Source organism: Myotis myotis, unplaced genomic scaffold, assembly GCF_014108235.1.
Source record: "Myotis myotis isolate mMyoMyo1 unplaced genomic scaffold, mMyoMyo1.p scaffold_m19_p_8, whole genome shotgun sequence".
NCBI lineage: Eukaryota > Metazoa > Chordata > Mammalia > Chiroptera > Vespertilionidae > Myotis > Myotis myotis.
In genome coordinates, this window is record NW_023416390.1 from 69,043,459 (window position 1) to 69,061,094 (window position 17,636).

The 17,636-nt window shown below is 40.9% G+C and overlaps 1 protein-coding gene across 5 annotated transcripts in view; it reads left to right on the forward strand.

The window, feature by feature from the left end:
• GTDC1 (glycosyltransferase like domain containing 1) overlaps positions 1 to 8,200 on the forward strand; it is a 313,164-nt gene extending 304,964 nt beyond the window's left edge. For 4 of the 5 annotated variants that reach the window (XM_036320158.1, XM_036320157.1, XM_036320156.1 and 1 more), the window contains 3 exons: positions 1,951 to 2,021; positions 2,724 to 2,815; positions 7,750 to 8,200. In XM_036320158.1, coding sequence (XP_036176051.1) covers positions 1,951 to 2,021; positions 2,724 to 2,815; positions 7,750 to 7,866 — 280 coding nt within the window. In that variant the 3' untranslated portion in view covers positions 7,867 to 8,200. Of the gene's footprint in view, positions 1 to 1,950; positions 2,022 to 2,723; positions 2,816 to 7,749 lie in introns of those variants that run through there. The other variant, XM_036320159.1, reaches the window with a different exon arrangement.
• The last annotated feature ends 9,436 nt before the right edge of the window (positions 8,201 to 17,636 follow it).

Below are 17,636 nucleotides of genomic sequence, written 5' to 3' on the forward strand. Positions count from 1 at the left end.
ATTTTTTAAAAAAAATAGTACAACCTATATACTATATTTTAAAACATAGTCCAAATACAAATAATGTATACAGTAAGATTTGGTCTTTTAACAAGTCAAAATTATACTCAAAAGTGGTGGGGTTTTTTGTTTTGTTTTTTAATGAATTAGAAACATAAGATAATTTACCAATACAAGTTGAAATCAGATTTGTGAATTTTTTTCATCCTAAATCAAATAATGTCATTCCTATCTCACTGTATTTTAATTAGCAGAGGTTTTTTTGGAAATGGCATGGTACATGCTCATGCGATGACTCAAAATGTTACTTGGCCTGCAATTTTCTTTCGGGGAACAGAACACTCTAATTCAAATCCATTATTAAAAAGCAGATAACATGTGCACTTTCTGAAATGCCTGTGACTTCACTCTTTTGATTTTATGTAATTATAAGAGAATGTTCGTATGTATTTGCTTTTCGACTAGCACTGCATTTTTAAACAGAGTGTCTTCAGATAAAGTGCATATTTTCTTTTCGTTCATAAAGAATATCTCTGGTTTACGTGCTCAAAACTTTTGTGAATGTTTTATAATGCAGTCACAGAGCCGTTCGGAGCTGCGCTTCCGACCAGAATTTCTATGCGGACCCTCTGTATGTAGAGGAGAGAATATTAGATATTAGTTTGGAGTTTGAAATTAATAATTGCTAACTAGGCCCTGTGCCTTGCCACCGTGTCATTTTGTAACTCCTATCAGTTCTCAAGAAAAACTTTGAACTCAGTCTTTTTCTAAACTTTGCAGCTCAAAGTAAATACTTTTTCATTAAAACTAATTTCAGTCCACAGTAAAACAGGGAACACATCGCCCACTTAAAAACAGTTTAAATTACAAATAAATAAATAAATAAAAACAAATTGCCTGTACTTTGTCACTGTAAGTAAACGAGGTAAACATTGACATAACTTCAACTCATTCTTGGGTTGAAAAAAAAAAATCTGCAGTTCAAAATAAAATTCCTCTTCTGGTCAACGTTTTGGATGCAATTCAAAGTGTCTCATAAAATAAACATATTTAAAGAGTGTTTTGAATTTCACTTCATAATTCCTAGCCAACAGAAATGACAGTGGTATCTTTAAGGTTTAATATGTCAGATCAGTAGCCATTATCCAGGACAGACACAGCCTTCAAGGTGCATTACCTTCCCTCTGCTTAACTCTCACTGCAGTAATGCGGAAAAAAAACCTGTAGGTGGTCCTTGGGGAAAGCCTGTCACAAAGCGAAACTTTCTGGTTTCTTTGTTTAATAACAAAAGTATTCTCTTCTGATAAAATGGAAAAAGAGCCGCATGTTTTAGTCCAGAAAGCAAAATGTCCATGGAGGTAATCTTCATGAGCATTTTTCAATAAAAGGGGGACCAGTTTGCTATTCCGCATAATAACAAGTTGTTTGGAGGCACGAGCTACAAAATGAAAATGCCCCATCACAACAGATTGTAATTTTTTTTTCCCCTGATGCTTTGAAAAGTGCCTCGATCATTTCTACAGCTACAGTGTTGAAGTTAAGTATTTGCTATTTTATTTAAACATTTTTGGAAAATGAACATTCGGGGGCTTCGCAGCATTATTAAGAAAAGCTGCCCATACTTTACCATGTTGTTACATGTGTTTATCTGCTGATTATAAAATGTGTTAAACAGTATTTTAAAAACAAAAAAAAAAAATGCAGAGCTGCGCTTTGATTAATTCAGTGAACAAAACATATGCTGTTGGTTCTGTTCTATGAAATGCATATATGATCAATAAAATCTTTTAAAAGAGCAACTTTGGCTTTTAGGCTTGTACTGCCGACCATGATTTCCACACCAGCTAACTCTGGGCTCATGCTGTTCACTTAGGCTAACCAGACTGCTTTCTGGCTATGACAGGAATGCCTTTTTAATACATCTTTGTCCTCTTTCTAACATTTCTTTAGGTTGGAAGCTGTGTGTTGTGGTTGTTACCCACTTTGTCCCAAAGATTTGGTTTATCCCGAAATATTTCCAGGTAGCTGCTTTAATGTTCTCTCGTCTTTGTTGGGATTTAATACATGATTCGTGCTAAATGCGAAAGTTTGAAAATAAACTTAGGCAGGAGCAATTGTTTATTTGGCAAGTCAACATGTTAGTGTTAAGGAAAATTTTATGTTTTAATACATTAGAGTAGGCTTATATTTGCCATCTGTTCTTTTAAGATAACAAAAAAGCAAGTTTTCAAATAGCATTCTTCATTGTTAGCATACACATCCCATACTGATGGGTTTTTATAAGCAGGTCAGCGTTGCTGCAATTGCTTACAGATTTTTTAATGATATACACAGAGAAAGATCGAGGACTGAGAGTCACACCAAATTATTTAAACAATTGACTAGTTAATAACATGCAACTGTTGTACAGGGTACATACGGCAATAGTACCAGTTCTTTTGGAAAAAAAAATCTCATCACTAAATATATCACATATGCATTGTGTTACATTAGAATAATGTATTTTAATCACCCAAAGGAGATGTCTAAACAGCACAACTACACAGTCTTATTTAGCATTAAACATCCTTGTGAGCTGAGGTAACCTTATAAAATCATGCTTAAATAATGTAAAACATGAGGCGGCACAGAGCAATATGCATTTTTAATTAGTAAAGTGACTAATATCGAGTGTGTGCTTTGAGGTTTTTGTTTCATTAAAAATGTATCTGTTTTTCCTGCAGCTGAATATCTGTATTCTACACCTGAACAGCTTTCAAAAAGGCTCCAGAATTTCTGCAGGAGACCTGATATTGTAAGGAAACATCTCTATAAGGTAGTTATTGAGAAGCGATTTAAGCAGTATAAATGCCATATTGAAGTACAAAGAAAAAAAATCTTTAAAAAAAACATTTAATTAACATACTAATGTTTAAAGGAAACATGCTAGGGAGGGATATTAGTTGTTACACTAACAAGGATTAATTAAACTGGATGCCAGTTGTATTAACCTAGGTCTTATGAAATACGTGCACTTAATGCACGGTACATGCTTTTTTTAAAAAATTTATTGTTTTCTAAGATGACTGTCCTTTACATTTAGCCCCAAGAGGCTTATAAAAATGAACCTGGATTAATGTAACTCATTAGTTTAAAAGGAAGTAAAGGAGAGATTCTACAATTATACTAATGAGGATAAGCCTTTCTTCCCATCATAATGAAATCTTCAGTCCTCAAAAATTCAGGTGAACAACGTTAGTGAAGTTTGGTGTTCATTTTAAAACTGTTTTAAAGATGACTTTCAAGAATCAAATGTTTCCCTTGCCCAGTTTAATAAAATGACATTAAAAACCCTCAGTTTGTTTTGAATTAGACTGTCTGTCTCTTCTCAGAATGGCAAAGGCAAAAAGAACATAATTTAAATAGCATCATCGTTCAATCCTTTTATTCATTATCTTTCTTCCCTTGTTTGAATCAAGAATTTTACATTGTTGAAACAACAACACAAAGAGGCCCGACTAAATGTCTGAGTAATTGAACTGGGATAAATATGCATTATGATTTTGAAGGTGGCTCTAGGCCATGAGTAATATACCTTTTTATATTCTTTGAATGTAGCATCTTCATTTTCCATAAATTCAGTATAGTTTACAATCTAGCAGTTTTATAAGCCAGCATATTTTAATTTTCCTATGTTAATGTATAACCTCCCTACAGGAAATACAGTTTGCCTCCTTGTGTCTCTCCTTCCCCTTTCATGGCCTAAAATACATGTTTACATAGTGATACATCAAAACATGACTTTGTTTCTGCAGGAAACAGTTAAACTTCAAGAAAAAGGGAGAGAACCAAAAATGCAATTTAACACCCAATTTCAAGCTCATTATCTTTCATTGTCTATTAACTTGGCAATGGTTCAGAAGGTAGCTCATAATAGTTTAAAATGCTGACTGAACAGTTCCAGGCTTCAGTGTTACTCTTGAGTCGATACGATTGTATCGTGTACATAGGAGCCTCCCACAGAAAACAGTTGTTCAAGGTCTATGTCCAGAGCTCCTAATTTTTAAAGTTTAGTAGTGGTCTTGTTTGTATAAAATATTAATCAAGCTGCTTCCCACGTGACAGACTATCAAAATGTACAGATTGTAACAATTGAAGAAGTAGGATAATAAGTGTTAATACAAATGGATTCATTTGTTACATATGACACCAAACTATTGTCAGTGAGTTCACCATCAAATTATTGATTTTTTCCCCTTTCTGGTGAATTTTTTCCAGTTTTATTGAGATATAATTGATATACAGCAATTTCATATATTGTGAAATGATTATCATAAGTTTAGTTGTCATCTATCATCTCATATAAATACAAAAGAAAGAATTTTTTTTTTCATTGCGATGAGAATGGTAATGTATTGATCATAGTATTTCCACTGTCAAAATGTATCAGTTTTTAACTTTGCTTCAAGTTATGCCCTGTTATTTTGCATCTGCCAATTTTTAACCATTTCAGAAGTTACTGCAGCAAGTTGCCTTTAGTTACAAAAGAAAGCAGATCTCCAGATGAAATATTTTAATACAGCTACTGCCATAATGTAGCTATTATTTGTTTTACAAACAACTTCTGGAAAAACTCTGAAACAATGTCAGCTTAGTGGTATGCTGTTAATATACCACTTGGTCCTCAGACAGCTTAAAAGATAACATATACCTTACTTGTTATTTCACGTTACTACTTTTTACACGTATTTCATGCGTAAGCATTTATAAGAATTTTTATGTGTAGTTCATTTTTATGTCTTTTTCTACCATGGATTCTTTTCTTATAAATCTATTATACATTTTCATGTATGTTCTCATTCATAGAACTTGATGGTATTTGTCTAAAAATTAATCTAATGGCCCAGGAATTATAAGTAATTAAGAGCTTTAAAATGCAATTGTCAGGAATAACTGGTAAAAATGACAGGAAATACCACAGAGTTAGTGTGGTTGTTGGAGCAGGATTTAGAGCCAAAAGAGAAAAAGAATGGCTTTTAAAACTTTATAATTAAGATATAAGTTACAATCTTTTTTTCACTTATGTTTTATAAGTATATATTTTTTTCAGGTAACATTTGCCTTCACTGAGCACCAGAGAATTATTTCCCCCAAGATAGCTTTTTACCTACTTTTCTTATGCAATGGAAGAGTCCTTTGTGTGTACTGTAAAGAGAATGTTGAGGGTGGGGGGTTTTTTAGATTTATTCCATTGGAGAATGCTATTTTGCTTTTATAAAACATATGCTTCTGAGAGCTAAAAAGATAGAATATCACTGAATTTTTAAATTTGCTCCTTTTACATTTTTACACCTTACTCTTTTTTTGTTAAAAGTTTACATTTTTTAAATCATCTCCACTGCTTATCATATAGAGTTCACTTTAGGATAGAATTTTTCATATGGATTCACACACTTAGAAATTTAATGACTAGAATAAGGCTACTAACACTTGGCTTTCTTCTCATATGAGACATTATACTTTCAATATGAGTGAGAGTTTGGGGGCTATAACTTGAAGCAGGATTTGAAACAGAATGCTGAAACAGTAACTGAAAAGCAGAAACAGAATTTGATACTTTTTTTTTTTCTCTTAAAGTGACTTTTTCTATTACAGAACACGGTGCCCATGACTTCTCACCTAAAATGGTTTCAGACTCGAAATGTTTAAATTCCTCTGAATGCAGTGTCCTTCTCTCTCTCTCTCTCTCTCTCTCTCTCTCTCTCTCTCTCTCTCTCTCTCTCTCCCACACACACACACACACACACATTTTTCTTAAGAGCTTAAGAGAAATGCAATGCATACAGAAACTGTTAATTAATTACATTACAATCTAAAATAATTTTTTAATCTTAAAAGTTAAAGCTATTTCTTTAAAACGTTTACATGCTGGCTTAGTCGTTGACTGCAGCATTCTGGTATTTTCGGACGTTTCCTCTTCTAAGTAGGTTAGACACATCGGCCACACACTTGTCACATAGATAAAATAGGAGCCCTTTATGACTCTCAAACCTCATTTGAACACAAGATTCTAGAAATAATCAGAAAATAATTAGCCAAGGGTTGACTTGTTACACTAACAATAGTTTTTCATTTTATAACCCAAGCAAATCTAATGCCATGAAGTTGTAGATTTTTTTTTGCCTTATTTTACTATGTGAATTTTCTTTGTAAATATTCCTAACAAGTATTTGAGATCAGTGCTTTATGCTTTTAGAGAACCTTTGATCTTTATATTTTAAAATGCTCTAAGAGAAAAAAGATGTATGGAGATGTCCTTGTTACCAGTATTGAAAATAGCAAGATTACAAATAGGGCAATTGTCTATGTAGGTACTTCCCAGACAGAAGTCCTATCTCTTGTTACTTTTATTTACGAATTGAGCAATCTTCTGTATGGGAATAAAAAGAGATGCCAGCCTTTCTTGTGCCTTATGAAAGTGACTTGTAGTTTCTTAAGATTTTCCAGAAGATAGCTGTTGGTTGTTTTGGTTTTTTTTTCCTCTTCAAGTTCTTTAACATTCTAGAAATCTTTGTAACCTGCTGTTATTCAGAGGAGAGAAGAATTATCTGATTTCTGCCTAAAAGTGAATCCAAACAATGATTAAGCTTATAATTCAGACTCGGTGCCCAGAAAAGCCATTAGTGGTTGTCTTAATTGGATCAGGCCATAGCTACCCGAACCACAGCCAAGCCACTCTAAGCTTCCTTTAAGAGACAGGCCACATTATAGTCCTCTTTTAATTTGAACTTATACTCTAGATGTGAATACGGTGTTGCTCACTAATATTAACAGCTCTCCAAAGTCATTACCTTTTCCTTAAAGATGGAAACTTGAAAGCATGTGCCATTTTTAGAACTTCTCAAATCTCTCAGCAGCATGAGCATCATGTAAGGTGAATTCTGCCAGTCCCCTTCCTCCGTCCTCCCTACTCCTCCCTCTCTCCTTCTGCACTGCCTTCCTTGATTTTATGGGGCTTAGTTATCCTTTGATTTGTCTGAGTGAAATAAAAGCAAAGAACCTTTAGCACAATAGACACACTCTGGGTGATCCAGATCACTTAGCGATTTTGACTCCTTGTCCCCTGCTGCTTGCTTGCAGCCTCGCTCGAGGTGAGCTTCTTAACCCCTATATGATTCATCTGTAAACTCGGAAGGCTTTTTTTTCTTAATTCTTAATAGCATTTTCCCCCTGAGGTCCTGCTCTAATGAAATAATGACTATAAACCTGTTAGTAAACTTGAAGTGCTTTGTAAATTCCACGTAGTTGTAATGGCATTTCTCTTGTGCCTTCACCACTTAAAAGTAAAATTCACATTAGCAAAAACATGTATATCTTGTGTATATAAAGTTAAAAGTTGGATGATAAACTTCTAATAGCTGTCATTCATCACATAAAGCAGGAAGTATATGGGCAGCAGACAGTACACATTTGAAAACACACACAAACACACACACACGCACACACGCACATGCACACACACACACACACACACACACAAAACAAACAAAAAAAACATGGGAGCTTTCTCCTGCGCTTGGAAATAGTTCTTCTTTAAACCAATCAGAAACTGGGATTTCCTGAGGTGATAAAACTAGAGAACCATTTACTGGGTGGCTTTTTGAAATCCAACTGATGTCCGTGATGCAAATGTACAGCATGAATGCCCAGCATGCTTTCGTCTCTGGGTCCTTCATGCCCCTTCCTTCTTTCTCTCCCTTCCCCTCGCAGGGTGAGATGACTCCTTTCTCCTGGGCAGCCCTGCGTGGCAAGTTCAGGTCCCTGCTCGCCACGGAACCAGGGGAAGGTTTGCGACAGATGGGGCTCCCTCACAAACCCGCAGCCTAAGGCAGAGCCTGTAGAACTTTCCAGAGTGTGCCCATATTTACCTGATCAGAGAGAAAAGAAAATCTGCAGAGGAAGCCGAGCCTGGCTGCTTGTCATAGCTGACACAGAGCCATCTGCCACAAACCTGTGGCGGCTTCAGATCTCCAATCCCTGCCACCACCCCGACTCAAATTAAACACAGATTCCTAGAGACGTTATGATGGTTACACATGTCCTCGGCATCACATGGAGGAGACTGTTCAAAAAAAAATATGTGGCCTGTTGTATAACCGCGCTCATGTATCCCATATGTGGTGCCACATTGAATTTCCGGTTGAATCCGTTTTTATCCTTTGTACTGGATGACATGGTGCCTGAATTCTTTCTTTTCGCCGACACGATGGCAGCCAAACGGCAGCTTCAAACGCTCGCACTTGGCTGGGTTTCTACCTGGGGTGCCAGGTTATCATAGGCGGTGTCCTCCAAGGGCCAGGGCTCTCGAAGGGGGATCAGGATGCCCGGGACTGATGGGCGGCCTGCCTCTCTCTCTCTCTCGGAGTTGTTTGTGGCAAAGGGCTGCTGTAGCACTTTTCTTTAGCAAATGAATGACTCCCTGGCACAGGGGTTTGTAAGTGAAGGTATGCATAAGGGGTCTGTCAGGTATTCCGTGATCCAGAGTTACATTTGAGCTTCGTTTATCTGAAAGAAAGTTGCAAGATAAACAGCTGTAATCCAAACAAACATGGGGAATACTCGGAGTGGGCCAGCTTGCCCATCAAATGAAAGGTGAGGTACCTGTTTTAATTTTTTTTTTTTTTCATGGGCAAAAACAGAGAAATCGAAATACTTCTCACAAAACCAGTCATTTTGATATAAATAGTCCTTGAACATATTTGGATTCAGCTACAAATATAATATTTTCAAGATCAGTCACTTATAATTCCAATACTCAGGTTGCCTGCATTTGTTGATGTAAAAGATGTTTTGAACGGCGAGATTGTAAAATAAATCTTTAATAAAGTGCCCGCTGCCATTTTTTAATTAGCATAGCTCCTTTTTGTGTCATTGTGTGCATCTGTCTGTCTGTTTCTCACTGAACACTGGCCTCGTGTCAAGAGACAATGAATACAATGGTTTCTTTTCCGGATGAACAAGGATCTGTTTTGCAAATGTTTGCGAGATATTATGACATTTCCAAGATTTTCTTTGCATTCTGGAAAGCAGGAGGTAAACATTTGTAGTCATTAAGGTAAAGTCTGTTGATAAACCATCTTCTGTTTGCTGACAGGTAAATTGTAACTTTCCTGGCTTTTGAAACGAGTTACTTCCATACACTGCAGCTGAGGAGCAGCCAGGAAGAGGAGGGGGGACAAGGCCATGAGTGGTCTAGAGGCATCCCATCTAGAGCAGGCAATGGTGTAGGATCCAGAAGGGCCCCTGATAGGTAGCAAACCATAAGAGGCAATAGATCAAGGTCAGGGGAGCAGATAGAGGCCTGGGCGCAGGGGTGCTGTGGGTCACCGAGAGCAGGAGTTCAGGGTCCACAAGGCCGGGAATTTAAATGCAGAAAGAGTAGGAAGCAGACACAACCAGGTCCATGTTTGCACAGAGAGTCCTCTCCTAACTAGTGTGGGATCCGAAATGCATGCTGGGACATCACACCTAGTCTGTGGAGAAGTCCCCGAACAAACTACCTCCTCGCCCACAAACCAGAGGATTCGGGGGTTATTTCGGAAGTCCCTTCTATCCAATGCTGTGGAAGTTGTCATCTGGCAGGTGGGCTCCCCTGGAGTGCAAAAGTAAAGATATCAGCACGCATCACAGGTTATTAGACACTTCTCCAGGGCATATTTGTCACTAAGGAGATGAGTGGCACCAGTAAGCTTGCTTCCTCACAAAGATCCATGTCAGAGACCACGCCTTCTCAAATCCTATTACAATCTCACAGCCAAGAAACAGGGTTCAGTTTACTGTGTTTTTCTGTCCTGAAAACAGTGGGCTCACATTTTTTTTTATTGATGAGAGAGAGAGAGAGAGAAAGAGGAAGAGAGAGAGAGAGAGAGGGAGAGAGAGAGAGAGAGAGAGAGACATCAATTTGTTGTACCACTTATTTATGAATTCATTGTTTGCTTCTGTATGTACCCTGACCAGGGATTGAACCCACAAACATGGAGTATTGGGATGATGCTATAACTAACTGAGCTACCTGGCCAGGGCTAGAGCTCACAATAACTATCCACATATGTTTTCTCGCTAATTGATGGGGGTAAGGGAGCGGCATTAACTACCTTTTAAACATTTAAATACTAGAGGCCCGGTGCATGAAATTTGTGCACATATAGGGTCTCCAGGCCTGGCCAGCGATCAGGGCCAATCGGGGCCTTCCAGCTGCTGACTGGGGCCTTCCTTCATTCTGTGCTGCCCCCTGGTGGTCAGCACACGTCATAGTGGATGGTCGAACTCCCAGGGGACAATTTGCATATTAGCCTTTTATTATATAGGATTTTCCTGATTTTGCCAAGTATAGTATTGAAAGTTACCTGTGTACGGAGTTTTTCTACACCCACAAACTCAAATCAAGTTTTGTCTTTTGCTGTGGACAGCATTCCTTCCTGAAAATAAATTTACATTAAAGTCACCACTTTGTAAAACTGTATAGTTAGATTTGGTATTCGTGCAAATAAGCAATAAAAAGTTTGTAAATGTGTAATTCTTAACACGTGAAAAGACAATTCTGTGTGTGTATGCGTGTGTGCCTCATGCGCTTCCCAACACCCATGCTATGGTGGAACAAAGTATTATTAAGTAAGTTAATCCATAGTTTGTTAAATTCAGAGAATAATTGAGAATACAAGTTGCCTCTGTAATTTTTGTTTCCCTTACTCTCACCAGAGACCTGATATTTAAAATTAAAATCGGTTCAACAATTTCATTTAAAAGAATAAATTTAATAAAATTGAATGTTGAAAACAAGACCAATACTTTTGACATGTAATGTTCAAAACAAGAATTTTTTATCTTTATTTATATTCATCACAATACAGTGTCCATGATGCTTGCCCTAAATTTCCTTCATCTAGGTCAGTGTCGGCAAACTGCAGCCCCTTGAGTGTGGCTCTTCCACAAAATACCACGTGCGGGCATGCACATACAGTGCGATTGAAACTTCGTAGCCACACTCAAGGGGCCAAAGAGCCGCATGTGGCTCGCGAGCCGCAGTTTGCCGACCACTGATCTAGGTAATGCTCTGGCTAGATCTTTCTATCATAAAATAACAGGGCACCTAGTTCTTACCCTACTCATTACACCGTGTTGATCAGGAATAGGCCAAGAGACCTTTCTCAAAATGCACCTGTGTTAATAAGCGTCCTTCAAACACAGTCAAGGTTAAGTGCCCTGCTCTCACTCTCAGTTCTTCAGTTGCGCCACATAAAAGTGGCAGCAGATTCAGTAAGTCGGCGGAAACTCCCAGCCACAGAGGGCTGCGTAGATTCATTTCAACACCTTGAAATGCATCTGGAAGCAAAGATTTCATTTTGTGTTCAAGGTGTTAATTATATTTGATATTTTTAAAAGTAAAATCTGTTTTTGAGAAAGCATCTGCTACCCAGAAATATTGAGACACGAAAAAAAAAAAAATTTCATTTAAGTTTCATGCTTTCTGTGGGTGATAGAATCAGTTTTCAAATGATAGTCTGTGCTGTCTTTTAATGTCGACCTAGCCTATGAGTTTTATGCTTCTATTGACTTACTGACAAGTATAGCCCTAAGTGCCTTTCAGTTTCAGTGCAAAATTGAATGGTATTTAATATGAGATTTTATATTTAACAATAAAGTGAGTATATTATAAACCACTGACATGAACACGTTTCATTATAATATTTGAATTGACATACAGGACAACTAATGTTTGTATAATATCCCCCTTCCCCCTTCCCACCCCCCGGCTTCAAAGCTATTCATTAAAATGTAACTGGAAAAAGTTTTAAAACATGCAAACAATTCTATGTATTGCTTAAAGATATGCACATATGTGATTAACATGTAACAACAACAAAAAAAACAACCACATGGGAATTAACACCAAAAATACAATGACGGTTAAGTCAGAAAAGCAATGGTAGAAATACTAACTGGTAGCGGTACATTCCCTGTACAGTCAGTGGTCTATTTCTTAGGCTGGGTCATAGTACACAGGGGCCTATTCTTTGTCACTTTTTACACGTCTTTAATGTTGTTATTGGCTGTACCTTTTGATTGGAGCTATAAATACCTTGGGACGCCTATGGTTAATTTTGCCACCATGCCATCCTCAGCATCTCTTGTCTCTAAACTATTGATCACGTCAGAAAACTGTTTTCCCTCAACTCTCCAAGAAAGTGGCCCCGCTGTCGGTTTTGCGGGACAAGCCTCCCCCGCTTGCCCTGAAAGAAACCATACTGTGAAGGAAGTTGGGCCACCCATGGGTTCCTTTTTCCCTGGAGCCTCTGATCACTTTTTTGTAACTGGTGCCCGTACTGTTTCTTATGCAAGATGGAAAATCCTAGGAAAATGGTAAATGAGCCCGTCTTCTTATCTTGATAGATTCAGAGCTGGCAGAGCACAGAACTGTCTGATTTCCTGACCACTCTGCCCACTTCCCGTATTGTCACCTGTCCCCTTTCCAATTTAAGACGCGGGAACCAAGTGTGGGCTCTGTGTGTTCACTGAAGCCATCCTGTGAAAAGGAGTCCTCCCTAGTGTCTTAAGCATGCCTTCCCTGCCTGTGAGGCACATAGGATTTCGGGGACCAAGATCCCCACTCACCCTATGGCCCATTTTCCTCCCATTACCTACCGTTACCTGATTGGTGCCTTATTCTCTCCCAGCGCTCTATGGTAATGATGTTCAAACCTAGGGCGGGTTCATAACTGTCCTTGTAAACTGATTTAAAGAATTGGTGTTTCTTGGGAGATCATCTAAAATGCTCCTAGAAGTTAGTTACTGCGTTCATATAGCAGACCTACCAGTCATGTGGGGTGCTAGAAGATGCCACTGCTACTAGAAATACTTATGTAACACCTCTCTTGGAATTTGAAGTCCTTTAGATTTGAAAATGTAATGTTTCCATTCCTACTTCACCAATGAGAAAATTAAGGCATCTGGTAATGGCATGGTTAGAAGCCACACTGTGTTACAAAGATTTTTGGATAAACCTTTCCCTTCGTGGGATAGTGTCATTGTCACCTATGTGTCTTTCAGGGAGCACCAAGCCCAGTGGTCCTGGCTCAGTTGGACCCCCATTTCCTTCTAGTTCTCCCCCAACCAGGCAAGAGAGTGGACAGAGCAGCAGGGGGCTGTTCCGTTGCCCACATTGGTGTAAAAGGGGCATGAGAGACCACATAGAGTAGCCATTAGTTGAAGTGTTTATTGCTATTATAAACATGTAGGGTAGGGGGGCAGTCAGTCACTCCCTGTGATCTTACAGTCTGCTGGATTACCTGGCTCTCCTGGTGAGCATTTATGTCTTGCAACCTCCCCAGTATGGATGGCCCTGAGGAGAAGCTGAGGTGCTGTGGGTCCTAGGCAGGTAGAGGCAAGTCTAGAACTCAGCCTTTCGGAGGAGGCTGTGGTCAATACAGTTGGTCAACACCATCCCTTAGCCCTGGCTAGTGGCTTGCTTGGTTGGAACATCGCCCCATACACCAAAAGGTGGCGGGTTCCATTGCCTGTCATGGCACATACCTAGGTTTCAGGTTCAGTCCCCAGTTGGGTGGGATGCCTCCAGGAGGCAACCGGTTGATGTTTATATATTTCTCCTTACTCCTGGCTGCATTTGTATTCTAAGTAACCATAAGGAGAAGAATGCAAAAGCATTGATTCCTGATACTAAAATGTTAGGCTCTGTGACACCTGTGATAGTTCTGAACAGCTGAGTTTCCCTGTTGCCTTTCCCATCACACAGCGATGAAGCCATTTATCCACACAGGCACAGGCTGGTCCCTGGTCCAAAAGGCAGCCCCTGACCGCGCCTGGTGCAAAGGGCCTAGGGCAGAGGGAGCAGGTGGCATCGGCGGCAGAAGCACCTTTAATTTCGCAGCACAGGACCCGCTTCCTCTCATCCCCAACCGATAACCCAGAAATTACATCCTGAAACTTCTTTCCTCAGAAAGAAAAGGAAGGGGAGGCATAGCTTAAAAAGAAGATACTCCTAATATGGTATTAGACTGTAATTCATAGGGAAATTTATGCCTGAGATATGAATTTCTGAAAATAGAGGGGTTTTTTTTAAAGGGAAACACTGACACATCCTTAATTATAGAGTAATAAACACCAATGGTATATTATCTTCCGATATTTCCTTACGCAGATATCAAAGCATGCAGCTGTTTTTGAAAACTGATAATCAAGTACAATATAAGTATATTACATCTTGCACTTACAACAAACCCTTCCACTAAGCAGTCTCAGGGAGCACTAACAGTGAGAGACGGAGCTGCTCATACTAGAAACCTAACTGAACAAACTAGCCTTGAATTGTAACTTAAGAGTCATAGTCGAACCAAAGTGCCCGTCCTTGCCAGGAAAGGCATTCCAAAGGCAGAGAGCGAGCCAGTGAAAAGCCTGGGCTTCAGGATTATGGAGGCCGTGCTCGAAGGCCAGCGTCACTCAGTGGTCCATCAGAAAAACACAGAGCAGCAAGGACACAGCTGAAGGATGCATCACAATCGTACAAAGCATTCACAGTGGACTGGGGAGTAGGGTGGGATTTTCACAGAAAGCATTCAGATCTTAGGAAGCTCTCTTTATTGCTTTCATTCCAGACAGCAAGGAGAGAGACAAACATGGTAAAAAAATAAAAATAAAAAAGTATGTGGACAAATGTGGGGGGCCGGAAAGGAAATGAAGGTTAAACCAGGCCAGTATGATTCAGAAAGAAAGGAGACGAGTATAAGGAGCCAGCTGCAATCACTAAATGTTGCATTCAGAAGAGCTGAAAATGAGAGGGGGAGGTCCGGGTATTTTACTAAGTGGATTAATGCCTTCCTTGGGTGTCTGAAGTTGCAGATTTTAATTTATTTGGTGTAGGATTTTATTGTGAAATTATTAGTGGAGTGAGTGAGGGGATAACTAGGGATAATTATAAGCACTTGGAAAGTAACATATAATACTTTTTATAAATGTAACTAATAAACAAGGTTTGGGAGCTATGGACAAAGGTAAAGAGTAAAAAAAACAAACAAACAAACAAACAAAAAACAACTAGCCATAATAATAGAACTTAAAAGAAAACTAGAGGTAGAGAGAGAGAGAGAGAGAGAGAGAGAGAGAGAGAGAAAGCAAAGATGTGTGAAATGTGTGAAGCCAAGGATTTTGAGGGACTTGGGGGTGAGTTTTATTGCCGCTCCTTTCTCCACCCATTTAAAAAAATAAATCATAACTCTGGCATTTAGAAGCCTCGTCAGGAACAGCCTTTATTAATATAAACTTAATCATGTGCTGTTCTTTGGTGGGTGGTAAAGCATGAACTAACAACAACTGGCCTGAAACAACCACAAGGGTGATGCTCTCCAACACTGGAAAGCTATAAGGAAAGAAAGGCTCCTCATTTGCTCTTTCGCCTTATTTATTTTACCGAGGATGGAGTCAGAAAGTGGGGAGGGTGTGGCTACATCATGGAAGGACTAGATGCATCAAGGAGGATTTTCAAGGTTTTCCTACATAAGCTTGGAGCCTAGTATGACTTGTATCAATTTATTACCACCCTGGGGAGGGTGGGAAGGAAGGAAGGCTCTCTGCCTTCAGCATTGGAAGAGAGGAGAGGAGAGGAGAGGAGAGCAGTTGTGTGCATTTTGCCTGAGAACATCTGGCTGGCAACCAGGCCACAGACGTATGGGTTCGGGCATTTGCCAGACTCATAACCTTAGGAATTGTTTCAACTGAAAATATGGATCAGGAGGTTTTTAAGAATTATTGATACGAAGCTATTAATCTTGGAAGCAAATAGCATTATTTGGGGTGTGGGCAAATCACTTAACTTGAACCACATGAAAATGCACTTTGAAATTGTTATTATTATTATTTTTTAATGCTGTGGGGAGAGTGGCATTGGTGAAAAAATACAAATGAAAAATGGAAAGTATCCACAGAAAACGAACATTGGGAAAATGAAGCAAAGGGGCCCTGCTGCCTTGAAAGGGGTGCATCAATGGTATCAGCGAGTGAACCCCAAACCCTCTGTTTCTCAAGCTGACCCAGTGACAAGCTGGAGGAAATGCAGAAGACTGTAATGCCTGGGGGCTTGGGGTCACCCACGGGGTCATCTCTCATTTTAGTGTTAGAAGTGAGGGCACAGAACCAGAGGTTTGCACTGGTTGGTGAGTGGGCTGGGGCTTCTGAACACCTTCCTGCCCTCTGTGGAGAATTTAGGAACGTCGTGGAACTGAGCCCGCCTTAAATCCCAGGGACAGGGAGGAGGTTGTCCTGTGATCATAATTAAGAGGAAAGGCATAAGGCACACCTCTCTCTCCTTTTTCCTCTTCAGCTGAAGACCTGGGGTGGGGAGGGGGGGGGGTGGGGGGCGGTTCTCCAGTGCTTGCAGGTATGCTCCCTGCTCTCAGCTTTGCCCCTGGATTGCTAATGCTGTGAGACCAGGCCAGGGGAAAAAAAAAAAATGGTCTCTATAAAATTGCAAAACTAAACCTGTGTATGCGCGCGCGCCATAGGCCTTTTACTGAAGATAATGAATTGCAACACTTTAAGCACCAAATTTTAAAACTTAAAAATGTATGAGTAATGAAGTTTTCCAGAAGCAAAATGTGCTCGAGCGGGGTATTTATAGTTCTTTTTGTGCAGAGGTTCCCAGACCTTTGGGTGCATCAGCAAACTGTCCTCCCACGCGAGGCAGCGTGCAGCTGCGATCTGGCCCCAGGCACCACCTACCCAGGCTCTACCTAATGCATTCTGCATTTGCACAGATAATAAAAGAGGGAAGAAAAGCTTAAAGGACGAGAAGGGGCCTGCTGCCCCCCTCCCCCCGCCCCTCCGCGTTTTGTGTTTCCTTTTGTCGCGGCGTCAGCTGACACATGGAAAATGCGGTGGACGGTTTTGCTTGCCTTTAGTCTGTAATTAAGGATTCCTTGTCTGGGGCTTGCTACCTCTTTTCTCCTTCCCTTCCTGCCTCTCGGGGCTTCCGCCCTCAGTTGGGTCTGGCCCCGGGCTGCGTGGGGGTTCGGGTCGCCCGGCTGCGCCGCAGGCAGTGGTGAGGCGGGGGGCGCTCCCTGGCCCCGGAGCGCGCGCCCCCGCGCCCCGCGCCCCCCCCCCCCCCCCGGGCTGGTCCCGTCCGAGCTTAGCGTCGGGGCAGCTGCGCCCTCGCCGCCGAAAGCGGGAAGGGTTTCCCCGCGGGGCCCGGGCGCCTCCCTGGCCGCGCGTCCTCTCCCCCGCGCCCGGGAAGCCCGAGCTCCCGTCCCGCGGCGTCCGCCCTCGGGGCCCCACTCCCCTGAGTCCAAAGAGGTGGGGAAAGTGCTGCAGCTCCTCTGGGCGCGAGGGAAATGGGGAGGAAGGGAACGAGGGGGTCACACAGTCATAACCGAGCCCAGAGCCCGGAGCCAGAGGGGCCCCAGGACCAGGGCGGGCCCCCAGCGGCTGCGCCCCGCGCCCCGCGCTCAGACTCGCTGCACCCTCTCCTAGCCCGCGGCTCGCGCACCAGGCGCGCTCGGCCCGACACGCGCGCTGCCACGCACACGCACTGGCACACACACTAGCACACGCACTGGCTCACACACTAGCACACGCACTGGCACACGCACTGG